The sequence below is a fragment of the Tiliqua scincoides genome, chromosome 1, assembly GCF_035046505.1.
Source record: "Tiliqua scincoides isolate rTilSci1 chromosome 1, rTilSci1.hap2, whole genome shotgun sequence".
Classification (NCBI taxonomy): Eukaryota; Metazoa; Chordata; class Lepidosauria; order Squamata; family Scincidae; genus Tiliqua; species Tiliqua scincoides.
In genome coordinates this window covers 61,526,204-61,542,799 of record NC_089821.1, presented here as the reverse complement: position 1 = coordinate 61,542,799, position 16,596 = coordinate 61,526,204, and the positions used below count along the sequence as shown (strand labels likewise).

General features: G+C 43.8%; 1 protein-coding gene across 1 annotated transcript in view; it reads right to left on the bottom strand.

The window, feature by feature from the left end:
- The window catches only part of IGHMBP2 (immunoglobulin mu DNA binding protein 2), an 84,086-nt gene that overhangs the window by 22,698 nt on the left and 44,792 nt on the right, over positions 1-16,596 (bottom strand). The window contains exons 9-10 of the mRNA XM_066632272.1: positions 12,554-12,736; positions 2,630-2,748 (exon numbers count right to left, since the gene is read on the bottom strand). Of these exons, the coding sequence (XP_066488369.1) occupies positions 2,630-2,748; positions 12,554-12,736 (302 nt within the window). The remainder of the gene's footprint in view (positions 1-2,629; positions 2,749-12,553; positions 12,737-16,596) is intronic.

Genomic DNA, 16,596 nt, shown 5'->3' with positions numbered 1-16,596 from the left:
TGGTAAAGTATGTGCTTTGCACATAGGAGATCCCAGTTTCAAATCCCAGCATTTCCAGGTCGGGCTGGGAAAGACCCCTATCTGAATCCCTGGACAGTAGACACAATCTTGGGAAAATGATTGAAAAGGTCCTGCTTTATGCTATAGATGTTCTTACTTCCCACATTGAAGGAACCTAGAGTAGAGGACTCCCCTCAAAACTGACCTCAAAAGGCAAAGAGTCGTTCATGAGGAGAGATGCTTTCCAAGATATGTAGGTTCTGGACTGTGAAGGATTGATTGTAAAAGCTAAGAAGTGGATCATGAAGCAAACTGGAAGCCATTGCAGTATGTGACTTTCTGCCAACTTTCTGTGAAATATCCCTACCATCAATTTTCCTCTCCAGTTAAAAGAAACCCAAATAAATCATGTTTTACTATTGCTTATATTTCCCATCTATGCTCCAGGTTCATTGGCGCCTTTGCAAAGGTTGACATTAGCACTTATTCTCATAATGGAACCTATTTTTGAGCAGAATGGAATGTATTTGTTAAAAAGGAAAAATACCAAAAAGCTATGCAAACCTTCTTTGTGAAAGGATATATCTATGGAACATACAACTTTGACATTTTATATTAATCAAGTTTATATAAGCAACCTCTTTCAAATAAAGCATGTTATAGGTTCCTTCATAGACTGGATGATGTTCAATGAGGCAAACAGCAATTCATCAATCAGAAGCTTTTCTCAGCATTCTGTATTCAAGAAGGTATGAAGCACAACACTGCCCACTACATGACACATCTGATTGAGGCAACAAAAGTATCTCTCTCTGTCTACATGAGTAGTTCTGGGTTGCAATCCTACCACATCTACAAGAAAGGAAACCTACTGGGCCTCAGTTTTGTCCAAACATGCATTGGACCAAACTGAAACATACATGCAGTTTAATCCACCTGAGACCCACATTTAACTCATAGCATCTGCATTACCACAACATTTCATTAAGTTCAAAGATAAAAATGAAACACTGGGGTTTAGAGATGAGTATAGGTGGGACCTCAGTATTCACTGATTTGACATCCACTGATATGACTCACCACTGATACCAAGGTCTACCTTTAAATGTCCTGTAACAAAGAAAAAAAGCACCAAGATCCAATTTCTTACTGTCGTGCTTTTAAACCACACTGGTTGCAAACTTCCCAGGGTTAAAGATAGCTTTAAAGATCCACTTCTGGGTTTCCTGCTTCTCCATTGTCGCCCCAGAATGCACTGGTATAGATGCTATACCGCATTCAGCCACTAGATGGGGTGAATAATGGAATCGAAATAATTTCATTCCATTAGATTGCATTATTACCCCATCTATTGGCCGAATGCAGTAAAAGGTCTACACCAATGAATTCAGGTGCAACAATGGAGGAGCATGAAACCTGGAAGTGGTCTTTAAAGCTATTTTTCCACTAATTTGGTATCCACTGATTTTTTTATCCAGTGGATAACGAGGCATGACCTGTATTCCTAGGAAAGGTAACTTCTTTCCCCCAAAATTCAAAGAGCCAACTAAACTAGTTTAGCGTTACGTTCTTTCTTTTCTTAGCTTCAGTGTGGTTCAATACTTTCTATAATCTATAACTCCCCTAATTCTGTGTGTTCTTCTCCTCATACAATTTTACTACAAGATCTAAGGATTGCTTGCCATAAAAAAACTACAATTCCTATACTCTTTCACTGTGAGATTTCATCACCCTGTACTGAATACTATGGCACCAGCTGTTTTCCTGGCACTATGCTGTGGCATGGATTATGGGGGTGAAACTGTGGGAATCTGATGAGTCAATGCACAACCTATTTATTTGGTCTTTTAAACCATAATATTTTACACATCTATTCTACACATCTATAATGTGTTCTCTCTTACTGATTCTGGTTAGCCTTTGGACACAAAAAAGTAAATTTCAGTGGGTTGCAGTGCTTGAATACAAAAAACCTTGTGGGCCACAGGTTACCCATCCATCTTAGCACCACTAACACAAATATCTAGACAACCAAAATAGTTGCTGATCTGTATTTGTGATATAATTTTTATGTGCCACCCCAAAGATCCTGGAATTTCAGTCACTCAATAATTCCCCAGTGTAGTCACTGGTCTTTTCTGGCAGAAAATAAGCTTTAAAAAATAATCTAATGACTGCTGACATTAAGCTTCAACATTTGTGGATAGTATCACCTGAAATCTGAAGACTAGAAACTAATTGCAGACCTGGTCCCTGTGCCGCCCAGGGGCACAGGACCACAAAATGCTGCCTCCACAGAGAGGAGACTTACCTCAATTACAGAGCTTCATGTGACATCCGCTAGCCCTCCAAAAACCTTCTGAGGTGTCCAGAGGGCTGTTGAACAGTACTTTCGATTTTCCGATGGAGGGTCAGCTTTTGGAAGGCCAGTGGATGCTGCACGGGGCCTCCCCAGCCCTCAGAAGGGTGCTGGAGGGTGGGCACCGGGTCCAGCAATAGTGCAGCAGTAGCACCCCCACAGGAGTAGAGTCTCAGGACTTTTGCCCCCCCTGACCCGCCAGGACTGCCAGTGTTAGAAATGGCAAGTTTTTTGGGGGGGGGGGGGATCCTACAGCAGAGAAAATAGTACCTTGATTCCCTTTAGACTGTTCATCTTCCACTTCAAGTTCAAATAAGCCACAGCCAGCTGTATCGATAAGCAGCAGTGGAATACTAGTCTCTTCTGTAGAAACCACATCTGGTAGATCCCTGACAAGTTATTATAAAGAATAATGAATTAACACTTTGCTAGTATTACCATACCAGCAACTGATATTCTGCTTTTAAAAATTCAGGCATTATTTGATCCAGATTATTCCATAGTCCATTCATAAGCCAATTAGAGCCTGGATTCCATGGGCTGAAATGCAATACAAATTTTTTATTATATAAAAGCATGCAGGTCCCCTATAGTCTGAACTGGCCTGGTAATGCCATATTGTTGGCATCCTTCAGTCTCGGAAGACTATGGTGTCACGCTCTGAATGGTGGTTCTGGAACAGAGTGTCCTCTCCAGTGCGCGAAGCCTGGGTAAAGTAGGTATGGAGGATAGACTGTTACCCATGCAGCAAATCCCCCCTCTCCACATCGCTGAAATGGTCCAATGGAAAGGCAGAGGCCAATACGGTTGGTTCCAGCGGCGTCGCAGGAGTTGCCAGAACGTGACTGTGATTATGGTAATGCCATAAGCCAAGTGCAAAGAAGAGGCAGGATTTCTGTTTCACTAAATGCATACAATATGGCACAAACTGTTCTCCACGTCTGTGCATGGCAGGCACAGCCTGCAGCTGGGCCATTGTTGCTTTGGGTCGAGCGTGGGTTTGGAAGGATTCATGAGCCACTAGGTTGCCATGTGACTTGGCAGAGTGTTTCAGCCACATCTGTTTGACTACTGCCTTTGGTCACTTGCTACTGACAGCATTTCTCTATGGAGGGCTGAGTTTTGCTCCATCAGGGAGAAACAGCAATGCCTGCCATTGTTCACAGAAATCTTATCCCATGATGAAAAATGAAAAAGCTGAGCTTTGATCTTGCTGTATTGCTGATGCCCTTTTAACCCAGTTTAATTTCTGATTTATCTCCTGGAAATGAAAAGAATGAGTGTTCAAAGGTTGGTAATGCATAACTGAGTAAATGGGCAAATAAGAGGTACTGCGCTTATCTATTATTCAGAAAATGTAACTCTAAAGTATGAAATAACCAGACAACTTAGAGGAAAAAATGTAATACATAGGCTTGAAAACCATCACAGTTGCATAATGACTTTGGCCTTCCTTTATTTGCCTCAAGATTGCCCTTCTTCAGAATTTTTGTCAACAAATTCAACAGCTTACCTCCACAACGATGAGAGCTGAGGATATTTTTAGTGATAAAGAAAGGCCACAGATCTTATGTAAAAACAAACATGCCCTCTTTAAGCTATCTGGGCAGTCTAACTGGCACACATATGAGAATGTTGGAGCTCTTGTTCTTCCTTTAAAATTCCAGACAAAGAAGTCGTTGAAACTTCCATTTGCAAAGGTAACACCATCTTCTAATAATTTCTAGCACTGAGCAAAATACAGAATGTAGGGTTTAGAATCTCATTTGACTAGTGCCAGAGAGTAAGATGATAGACGTAGGTATCCACAGTGTAGCTGCTTGTACTTCTTAGGGCTTGGAGGCAAAAGGAAGTATCCTTTGATGTATACAAGAAACAATGTTGTGACAGCTGTGATATTAGAAAAAAGACACAATGCACAATCCCAATCACCTCAAACAAAATGCTGTTTTAGTATCAGTTCTCTGGTGTCTTAAGCATATTCATAAGATGCATTTGAGAACAAATTCATTCACAGATGCTGATGAAAGAACAAAGAGGCTTTTAAGGTATACCCCTTGGACCGTCAGTTCATGAGATCTAAATTCATTAGTTATTTGAATGCTGTGGAAAATAAAAATCCAGTTTTTCACTTGATTAAAACTGCCCTAAGAGCCCAATCCTAACTAGTTTTACTGGAAACAGAAGCTCCACTGATTTCAGCAGTGATTTAAACTCCACTGAATTCACATAAACACACCTAAGATTAATTTAAGAACCATAGTAGGATAACACTTTTGCAAGCGCAACTAAAGTATCAAGAAAGCGGCGAACAAACTTGAGTTCTCCAGAACTCCTCTTCAGGCTGGATATTAAGCAAAATAAGGCAGGAAGAGAGAAAAAAGAGAAAATGACATTGAAGCCCTAAAGTCTGCAGTTTTTAACAGTGTTAAGATGGAGTTGCAGAAGGTGTTAGACACACCTATCTAGACTAGATTCTGTTAGGCACAAAATGAATGTCAGGTTGCAGGAGGTGCTATTGGGATAAAATAATAACAATGGCAGCTTCTCTAACTCGTTTGAGATGCATGTCTTCAAAACTTGCCTTCGAGAGATTCTCAATGCTGCACATATAGTATGAGTAACATAAATAAATACAGGAGAGACATAAAATTTCCACCTGCCCCGTCCTCTCTGAACATTTAGATCAGCAATTTTCAACCACTGTGGTGTGGTACACTGGCATGCCATGGCAAAAGTGTGCCACAGGAATTTAGATAAGGGTCATTTATTAGTAGGGCCATTAGTGGATGTGAGCCCCACTAATTAATGAGCACGTGCCTTATCAATTGTCAAAAAACGGATGGTGTGCCTTGATGATTTTAGCACTTTGCCAGTGTGCCATGAGACAAAAAAGGCTGAAAATCGCTGATTTAGATGCTTGTTATTTATTTTTTACTATCATTTTATTTATTACCTGCTCTTAAGTCAAAATGGATTTCCAGAGAGGCCCACAACACAGCTAAACATCGTACAACAGTAAACATGAGAAAGCATAAAAACTTCACACACACACATTTGAACAGAAGCGCATACAAATATAAGCATGGGGCAGAATAAAATGAAACCAATTGAAAGGGCTTGGAAAAATAAAAAGTGTTTTATTTGGTGGTGAAAACAATTCAATCACAGTTTCTCATTTCTCCCTCTAGTATAGAGCTCCACTTTTTTCTTTTTTAGCACAGACCATTTTTAGACAAACCATCGTGCACTAAATGTGATAACCACTCTTTAAATTTGTACACAATTAAATTACATCCCAATCATACGGAAATGGTTAGTCTTCCCCAGAAGTGTTTTGGAACAAGCTGAAAGGTCTTGAGCGCCTTTGGTTTTCTGCTCTTACCGTCCTGAAGAGACACTGTCCTTCCCAAGCAGGCAGACCTGCTAAACAAACAGTCTCCTTCAAGGATATAAAGATTCTTCACTGTGTACTTCATTTCACTTCACTTCATTAAGATTCTTCACTGTGTACTGCTGGCAGGCAGCGAGCACGCTTGAGCTTGTTTTAACTCCCAGGAACAGCCTTAATTTGAGTGATTTTGTGAACTCAACTTCTGAAGATAATTATCTGCATGAATCTTCCAGTAGAGAAAGAAGTTGCATTCCTTTCTGAGAAAAGACACGGCTGGAAGAACATGCTTGTGAATCGTTAGCCTCTATTTAGAGGCTAACGCCTGAGGAGAGAGTTGTCTCTCCTTCTCCTACTTTTGCTTAAGCCAGAGAGATGCAGACTCTAGTCTGCCTGGAAGCTATGCTCTCAGACCTATGAACCCAGCCCCAATACCAAAGAAGCTGGTTGTGGATATTTAGCTAGGTGGGAAAGGTACACTGTATGTGCTCTGAAAGACTCCCTGTTATTACTGCATTGCATGTTCCAGGGCTGAGCCCTTACATTGAAAAGATGTATCAAGACTGAGCCAAGGGTGGAACTACCATAGCTGGAACAATCAAAGTCATCTGGAGGAGAATTTTAGCAATACAATGAATGCACTGTCCCCCACCCCCCTTTTTGCCTACAGGTAAACATCACTTAGTACGTTCTAATCAGCAACGGACCACATATGCAATGGCTCATCCCTGTTCCCCCCCCCCAAGCCTCTGGCGCCGTCACCTGTGCACATCACCTGTGCGAAGCCTCTGTAGCTGAGGGGAGCTTTGCTCCCCTTGCCTCTGGAGGCTTTTCTGAGCCCTGCAGAGGCCATGGGTACACGCACGCAGCCTCTACGGGGGTCAGAAAAGCCTCCAGAGGTAAGGGTAGCAAAGCTCCCCTCAGCTACAGAGGCTTCGCACAGGTGATGTCATTGCTTAACAATGGGGATGCAAGAATGCATCCCCATCGTTAAGCGATGCACATCTGTATTTTCTGTATTTTGTATTAGTTCAGCCCCTAATAGCTGCTGAGGCATCATCTTGCTGGCAGCCTTCGTCCTTTGCCTATGTAAATCTCCTTTACTAGGGAAGGCTCAGAGTATGTGGGCTTGTGGATTGCACTTCTCTTTCTGTTTGAAATGGCTACCCCCTTTCCAGGATTGGCAGGTGCTGACTGAGCAGCAAAATCTGTCCATCTCGGTTAAGGTGTTGGGATGGAGTGACCATGTGGGGTTCCACTTCTCCAATCAGGTAATTTGATTACATCATCAGAGCAAAGTTGTACAAGATACAACCCACAAGAAGTATTCAGTTGTTCTCTGTCAGGTGCCCAAGCAACCCATTTGCTGTTGGAAGGAGCATCCACTTGCTCAATTCCAAATGCAAGGACAATTCAGTGGATTGTCATGTCTCTTCACCCTGCAAACACCACTGTGGGTTTGATTTTTAATAAGAACCCCTGGGGTTCAGTGCATACCTGGAAATGTTTTCCCCAGACAGCCTCCTTCTGCCTGGTTTCTGTAGCCTGGGATGATGAGAGAGGATACAAACTACCAAGGTTTTTCCCTTGTTCAGCTGCTGGTCCAGGGAAAACATGGAGCCAGAAGATGTGTGGGTACACTACCCACTAGGTTCTACTCCCTTTGGCCAGCCTGCCTTCTCTACCTCTTTCCCTGAGAAAAATCTGAACTTCTTTTTCATTCTCCACACTCAACTCTTCTCTCTATTTCTGAGACGATTGTACCATCCTGCCTTCTAGCAAGGCACATAATCCAGGCACAGTGCTGGGCTTTTCCTTACTCTTTGAAAATGGAATAAGTTGTTTAATTTCTTTGGAAAATGTGAAGACAGGGGAGGCAAATGTAGCAATAATGCTTTATTCGGGGAGTGAAGACTAATGGGTCAAAAAAATATTTCTGAGAAAAGGTGGTGCTTGAGGAGCATTCTGGAAAAGAGTTCTAGGGAGAGGGTGCAGCAATGGAAATATTTGTGTCTCATTTCTCATCTCGACTACATGGAGGATTCAATGGCCCATAAACTTTGGATCTTTGTTCAGAAGGTCACTTCCACTTCAATTTATGATCCTCTGGATGAATTTCATCCCTTTGCCTTTGCAGAGTCTCTCTTACAGCTTTTGGGCATGGCCCAAAGACCTCTGCTTTGTGCTGTGTTTTAAGAAGGAAGCAATTGCTTATTTTTGCCACATAAATCATTCCCTATTCCCTTACTTTTTTTGGTCTGCTATACAACCCCAACCACAGAGCAGTCTACATGCATTAGTCAGAGACAAGAGCCAGCAAATAATGTAGGGTTTTCCCCTCCATTTTTGCCAATTATGTTCTATGCATTGGACATGAATTCATCTGCAGAGAATGGGTTCAATTTTTTCTTAAAGTCAGAAATCATGAGGTATGTACACATGCTGAGGAATAGTCTAATTTTATGTTTGGGTTATGTGCCTAGGTACTGTTGGGCTGTAGGAAAATTTAATGCGCTGCCACTGAGAGAAGATTTGCTCACTTTTGTACTTCCTTGGTATTGGCGTTCAGCATTTCCGAAACACATGCCTTATCCGATAAAGTCATAAGTTTTGGACAACCAAGTTTCTTCACTCAGATATGCAGGTTTTAGCAGCTTTTTATGTGCAGCCAAATATTCCTCTTCAGTTTCATAAATAATACTTAGCTATCTACAGTACATGCAGTAGACTCAATTCCCAACACACCTCAAATCTAGCAAGCTTTGACCCTTTTCAATTAATCTGAGCCTTCATATCTCAACACTCAAGAGAAAGCAAAATGAAAACTGAAAAGTCCGCAAAAGTAGGCTTTAAGGTATTCCAAATGCTGCAGTCTAGATTGTGCTGGCTAATGGCAGGTTACTTTCAAATGTCAGTAGGCAGCAGCTCCAAAAATGAGAAGCAACTCTTAGCCTAGTGCTAGGATAGTAGGATACTCTTATCTTAAGATGCCCCAGAATGACAATCAGGAGCACATTCTTTTACTTCAGCCACTAACAGCCATCATCCAGTGATTTCATGCATACATTTATACCTCAGGTTGGGTCTATCCAAGTTTTTTCACATGACTGGTCCTAGATGGCTTGTAGATTCCCTCATCTAATCTTATATCTTCTCGTGATTAGCAATCAGCTTCATTTTTATTACCCTTAATACTGTGAATGGCCATTAAAAAAAACTCAGCCATAATAAACTAAACTTTTTGTGTTCTCCTCCCATTCACCTGCCTTCTTTAAATAACCCATTTTTACTTGTCACTTCCAAACTTTATTCTACCCATGTCTGCATAAGATCACAGAGATACCTCTTAACCTCCCTTGACCTTCTTATATAGGTCCAACCTTGTTATACACGGATTTTTTATACACGGATTTGACTCAACACGAATGGCCACTGCAAGTGAGAAGGAATGTGCTGGTCCCTGGAGAAGGAGAAAATGCATCCCTTTAAAATCAGTTTAAAAAACTGAATAGTAGCTTTAACAATACCCTTGCTAATGAGAGAGAGGGGGGAGGGAGAAAGAGAGAGGGCAGCTGGCTGACAATCCATCAATCCTTCTCTCTCCAGGCGACCCCTCCCTTCCCCCTGAGCACGTGAAAGAAAGGTGATCACTTTGCATTGGTGAAGGGAGGGGCTGAGTGAGCGCCTTTCTAAGTGCTTGGAGGAGGACTGATTGATGGATTGTCTTCTAAAGGACTCTTATCTTACATCACAAAGGTCAGCAAGGCTGTTTTTAAATCACAGGAGCAAGGGGACTGTTTTTTAAATTGATTTACTTTAGTGCGTTTTTTGTCATCTACATGAGTTCTGGGAACGGAACCTACAAGAATAATGAGACTCAACCTGTACAATGCCTCAGTCAAAAAGTATTTTCATTTAATTCTTTCCAAACCACTACAGAACATTCCACAGAACAGCCTGCTAACTGTAGATCTGTTCAGATGATATTTTCCTGATCTCACTGCTGTGAGTGGAAGCTCTGGGAGCAAGACCTGGGCTCTCGTACTTTCTCCCCACTAAACACTGCGCACAGAAGACAACCCCCAAACTGGAAGGGGAACCTAAATTTCCTTGAATGTAGGATCTCTCTCAAAACAGGACAGCCTAATTATTTCTGGGATTGTTCCTCTTTTTCACCCTTTCAGCCATGTTTTCAACAGCAAGTGCTGGGATTTCTCACCTTATGGTTAGATCTCCTGTAAAATAGTTGTATATATCAATCCACTGTAAAATATGCACACACAGTGCACATGTGCACAGTTTTATGGTACTGTATATTTACTCCAGAGTTGTCCATACCAATATACAACTCATCATTTTCAAGCAGTAACCAGACCTCAGTTAAGGTTTCACCAATGCTGGAGCATTCATCCTGCTCTTGATCTCTGCAAATACCAGCAGGAAGTGATTTCACTACGTCTTTTTTCCTGGGTGTAGATGACCACTAGAGCTATTCCCCTCCCCGTTTCCCTTTCCTAGCAAGGATGACAAATAACCATAAATTCACTGCTTTCAAAGGAGAAAATGTTGGAGGCAGGTCTTGCCTAAGACCTTCCAGTGCCTGAGGCAGTGTGCCAAGTGCTGTCCCCTCTTACCTGGACCAACAATTCCCATCTATCAGCAGCCACATGGCAAAACTGCTTTTCAAATTTAGGGAGAATTTCATAAAATGTTTATAAAATGAGATGACAACAACTGAAACGGAAACAATGCAAAGGATTCTAGCAGACATGTGCAAGCCAGCAGGCCTGATGTAGCTTAGGATTCCAGCGCATAGAGATGCATGACACAGCATAGCAATCTGAGGAAAGCAGCAAGCACAGTGCATAACTACTGGAGAGATCAGTTCCCTAGCAGCTGATTATATGAGCACTGGGCTGTAATGTAAGCAAACCAACATATGTTTGAAGCAGATTTTTCTTATCTCTCATAAAAATAATAAGCAATGAATGATCACAAAGCCCATTAAAGATCTTGTTGAGATATTTACAAGCCATTATAAAAACACAACAAAAACACAGCACAATCCTATGTATATTTAATGGGCTAATGTCCCACTGAGTTTAACATGTCTTTTTTGAAAGCGTGCCTGGAATTACAGCTCTGAAATGATTTTGCTTGTACAGGTCCAGCCTATTTATACACGGATTTTTTATACACAGAATTGACTCAACACAAATGGTCCCTGCAAATGAGAAGGAATGGGCTGATCCCTGGAGAAGGGGAAAAATGCACCCCTTTAAAATCAGTTTAAAAACTGAACAGTCCTTTAACAACAGCCTCCTTAATGGGGGGGGGCAGCTGGCTGACAATCCATCAGTCCTTCTCTCTCCAGCAGCACCTCCCTTCCCCCTGAGCAGAACGATCACTTTGCACTGGTGAAGGGAGGGGTTGAGTGAAGCACTTGGAGGAGGACTGATTGATTGGATTGTCTTCTTAATGACTCTTATCTCACAACACAAAGGTCATCAAGGCTGTTTTTAAATCACCAGAGCAAAGAAACTTTGTTTTTTAAATTGATTTGCTATAGTGCATTTTTTGCCATCCACAGGAGTGCTTGGAACCCAGGAGAATGAGTCTCAACCTGTATTAAAAAGTAGCTACAACTGAAATAATTCAAAAAATGGAAATAACCTGATTCACTCCATTGAGGACTAGCCTCAATGTGTTTAGTAGCACAATCCTACCCTCATCCCCCTCATGGGGTAGTAGTGCCAAAAATGGGCATGCTGTACCCAAGCAGCATTGACAGGCTTTGGAAGGGAATTTAAATCCCCTAACCTCCATAAGCCTCCAGACCTGTGCTAGTGATTTTACTAGCACAAGTTTGAGGAGAAAAAGGGATTGGGGAGGCTGCAGAAAAGGAGAGGTACAATATGGCATGCACCTGCTCTTTCAGATACACCCCCTCCCACAGCCTCCCTGCCCATTTTTGTCCACTCCCTGCCCCTGTTCTATCCTTCCCCACCACCTTACCTTCCTTGGCAGGTAGCTAGGGATCTGCTAACACAGGCAGGAAGGGTTTAGCCTTCCTACCAGCGTGCTATGCAACTTGCTGCCGGAGTGCCTTTTATGATTGGTGCTGACTGGTTTATGGTAGTCAATGCTAGAGGAATGTGGGTTCCTCTACTGCCCAGGTCCATTAGAATTGTGCCATTAGACTGTTATGCAAAGTGATTCATATGCAGACTATTTTATGAGTATATCAAAAAGTTACATCTTGCTTTAATGTGAGCAAGATCTTATTTTAAATAATCAAAGTGCTATATCAAAAATATATATTTTTCAAAATGTGTCTCCGTAAATATAGTATTACAGACATTTTAGATGTAATCTATCAGGGAATTGTGCACTTGGGTCTACTAAAATCATTGGTTAATTCTGTGTTGGACTGTGGCTTGCATCTACCAAATCTTTACCCTCTTCTGGTTCTACTGCAGTGAATTTGCAGTGACTGCAGAATCCAGCCTTTCAAATGTAACTAGGTGCTGTATAACTTTGTTTGTACTCTTTCTAAACAGATCATAACTGTGCGGATTTCTATTCTGCAAGCAGTGCAAGGAAAACTAAAATCAATATTTAAGAAATGAAAAAGAACAACAACAAAAAAACCTTGCTGGCTAAAACTAGGGACCAGAGCTAACGAATTATTGCAAACAGTAGAAGAAAAGCTTGCAAGCACTCTATAAATATTAATTGTCAAAAGTGATCTCCCACTGGAAACTTTTTTTGCTTTGTTTTTTTAAGAAAAACAGGTCACTTACTTCAGTAAATGTTGTGCTACAGAGTGATGAGCTGAGAGGCGGCCATCATACATCTCAGTGGAAGCCCACTGCATTATGGCCTGGTGCATTCGATATTGCACGGTGAGCATCTTCACAACACGGTCACTATATTTCTGAATCAGACGTTCCATTAAGCTGAGAGAAAGACCCTGAGCAGCAGCCCTGTGCCAAAAGAGTAATTAAAACGGGAAGTTAAATGAAGGGAGAGAGTAAATTCATTAAGAAGATTGCAAAAGGGACCATCAGCAGCTTCGCCCAATGCACCTGCCAGGATTAGAGAGGTTATGACTATGATCCAGTGTGCAAACACTCTTAGTGCACTTCCCCACTTGGATGGGAGACTGCCTGGGAATACCAGGTGCTGTAGACTTATACCACAGTCTTTCGAGACTGAAGGTTGCCAGCCACTATACTTGCAATTTTTTTGCCTCCAAAGCACAATGGGAGCAGCTTAGTTGACAACCTTAAGTCTAGAAAGACTATGGTATAAGCCTACAGCACCCAGTATTCCCAGGCGGTCTCCCATCCAAGTACTAACCAGGCCTGACCCTGCTTAGCTTCTGAGATCAGACAAGATTGGGCATGTGCAGGGTAACAGTTGCAGCTTAACTCAGCCAATTCACCTGAAGTCACCATGAACACTTACTGTATTTTTCACTCCACAAGACACACTTTTCCCCCCCCAAAAAAGTGGGGGGGGGAGTGTGTGCGTCTTATGGAGCAAATACTCCGGGCCAGCTCACGCCAGCAGCACCGAGCGGAGTCAGTCAGACATGCTATGCAGTCAGACAGCTAGCAGCAGGGTGGGGGCTATCCAGTGTTCTGCATCGAGTGCCACATGTATGATTATATGCCTCTGGGGCATAAGTCATGGGTGTGTCCTCGGTGCAAGGAGCTCCAGGCTCTCAGGGAACGCGTCCGCTCCCTTGAAGCCTTGGTGGCCGACCTGGAGAAGCACAGGCAGCCAGAGGAGGACCGTGGGGAGACTTCTGGGGACGATCAGGCTTCGTCCCAACCTCAGGCGTGCAGCTCCTCGGCTGCCCGGGTGGGAAGTCTCGGGACTGGAGGACGTCATCCTGGAGAGGAGGGAAACAATCCCCTAGGGGGGATCCCTTCTCCAGGGGATGGGCCCGTATCCGAGCGCACTCGGGATACTCCTCGGTGGGAGGGGGGTCGGGGGCTTTTTGTAGTGGGGGATTCGATTATTAGAAACATAGAGAGGGGGGTTTGCAACGGATGTGAGGACCACATGGTGACTTGCCTGCCTGGTGCGAAGGTTGCGGACATCACTTCTCGTCTAGACAGGCTAGTAGACAGTGCTGGGGGAGAGGTAGCGGCTGTGGTGCATGTCGGCACCAACGACGTGGGCAAGTGTAGCTGGGAGGTCCTGGAGGCCAAATTTAGGCTTTTAGGCAGGAAGCTGAAAGCCAGGACCTCAAAGGTAGCGTTCTCTGAAGTGCTACCTGTTCCACGCGCAGGGCCAGCTAGGCAGGCGGAGATCAGGGGTCTCAATGCGTGGATGAGAAGGTGGTGTAGGGAGGAGGGGTTTAGATTCGTTAGGCACTGGGGAACGTTTTGGGACAAGCGGGGCCTGTACAAGAGGGACGGGCTCCATTTGAACCAGAATGGAACCAGACTGCTGGCGCATAACATTAAAAAGATGGCAGAGCAGCTTTTAAACTGATCCCTGGGGGAAGGCCGACAGGAGCCGAGGGGCATCCGGTTCGGGACTCCTCATCCCTATGGGATGAGGATGGGGAGGTTAGAGAACAACAAGACAAAGGCAGGGTAGGAGAAGAAATTGGGAAAGGTAGGGAGATGGGATGTGATAGACGGTTTGGCACAATGAGAGGATGCGGGGACAAAGGAGCGAATAAGCAGCCCATCCTGGGGCATTCCGTGTATAAATGCTTTTATGCGAATGCCCGAAGTCTACGAGCAAAGGTGGGAGAACTGGAATGTCTGGTAACAAGGGAAAACATTGACATAGTGGGCATAACGGAAACCTGGTGGAATGCGGAGAATCAGTGGGATACCGCAATCCCGGGCTATAAACTCTACAGGAGGGACAGGCAGGGGCGTGTTGGAGGTGGGGTGGCCCTTTATGTTAAGGAAGGGATAGAATCCAGCAAAGTAGAGATTGAAGGTGGGTCCGACTCCACCGTAGAATCTCTGTGGGTTAAATTACCAGGCTTGAGCAGCGATGTAATACTGGGGGTGTGCTATCGTCCTCCAGACCAGAAATCTGATGGGGACCTTGAAATGAGGAAACAGATCAGGGAGGTGACAAGGAAGGACAGGGTTGTAATCATGGGGGACTTCAATTATCCTCATATTGACTGGGTCAATTTGTGTTCTGGTCACGATAAGGAAACCGGATTTCTTGACGTGCTAAATGACTGTGGCTTAGATCAGCTAGTCACGGAGCCCACCAGAGGACAGGTGACTCTGGATTTAATTTTGTGCGGTACGCAGGACCTGGTTAGAGATGTAAATGTTACTGAGCCATTGGGGAACAGTGATCATGCTGCGATCCGTTTTGACGTGCACGTTGGGGGAAGAATACCAGGCAAATCTCTAACAAAAACCCTTGACTTCCGACGGGCGGACTTCCCTCAAATGAGGAGGCTGGTTAGGAGGAGGTTGAAAGGGAGGGTAAAAAGAGTCCAATCTCTCCAAAGTGCATGGAGGCTGCTTAAAACAACAGTAATAGAGGCCCAGCAGAGGTGTATACCGCAAAGAAAGAAGGCTTCCACTAAATCCAGGAGAGTGCCCGCATGGCTAACCAGCCAAGTTAGAGAGGCTGTGAAGGGCAAGGAAGCTTCCTTCCGTAAATGGAAGTCTTGCCCTAATGAAGAGAATAAAAAGGAACATAAACTGTGGCAAAATAAATGTAAGAAGGTGATAGGGGAGGCCAAGCGAGACTATGAGGAACGCATGGCCAGCAACATTAAGGGGAATAATAAAAGCTTCTTCAAATATGTTAGAAGCAGGAAACCCGCCAGAGAAGCAGTTGGCCCTCTGGATGGTGAGGGAGGGAAAGGGGAGATAAAAGGAGACTTAGAGATGGCAGAGAAATTAAATGAGTTCTTTGCATCTGTCTTCACGGCAGAAGACCTCGGGCAGATACCGCTGCCCGAACGGCCCCTCCTAACCGAGGAGTTAAGTCAGATAGAGGTTAAAAGAGAAGATGTTTCAGACCTCATTGATAAATTAAAGATCAATAAGTCACCGGGCCCTGATGGCATACACCCAAGGGTTACTAAGGAATTGAAGAATGAAGTTGCAGATCTCTTGACTAAGGTATGCAACTTGTCCCTCAAAACGGCCACAGTGCCAGAAGATTGGAGGATAGCAAATGTCACGCCTATTTTTAAAAAGGGAAAGAGGGGGGACCCGGGAAACTATAGGCCGGTCAGCCTAACATCCATACTGGGTAAGATGGTGGAATGCCTCATCAAAGATAGGATCTCAAAACACATAGACGAACAGGCCTTGCTGAGGGAGAGTCAGCATGGCTTCTGTAAGGGTAAGTCTTGCCTCACGAACCTTATAGAATTCTTTGAAAAGGTCAACAGGCATGTGGATGCGGGAGAACCCGTGGACATTATATATCTGGACTTTCAGAAGGCGTTTGACACGGTCCCTCACCAAAGGCTACTGAAAAAACTCCACAGTCAGGGAATTGGAGGACAGGTCCTCTCGTGGATTGAGAACTGGTTGGAGGCCAGGAAGCAGAGAGTGGGTGTCAATGGGCAATTTTCACAATGGAGAGAGGTGAAAAGCGGTGTGCCCCAAGGATCTGTCCTGGGACCGGTGCTTTTCAACCTCTTCATAAATGACCTGGAGACAGGGTTGAGCAGTGAAGTGGCTAAGTTTGCAGATGACACCAAACTTTTCCGAGTGGTAAAGACCAGAAGTGATTGTGAGGAGCTCCAGAAGGATCTCTCCAGACTGGCAGAATGGGCAGCAAAATGGCAGATGCGCTTCAATGTCGGTAAGTGTAAAGTCATGCACATTGG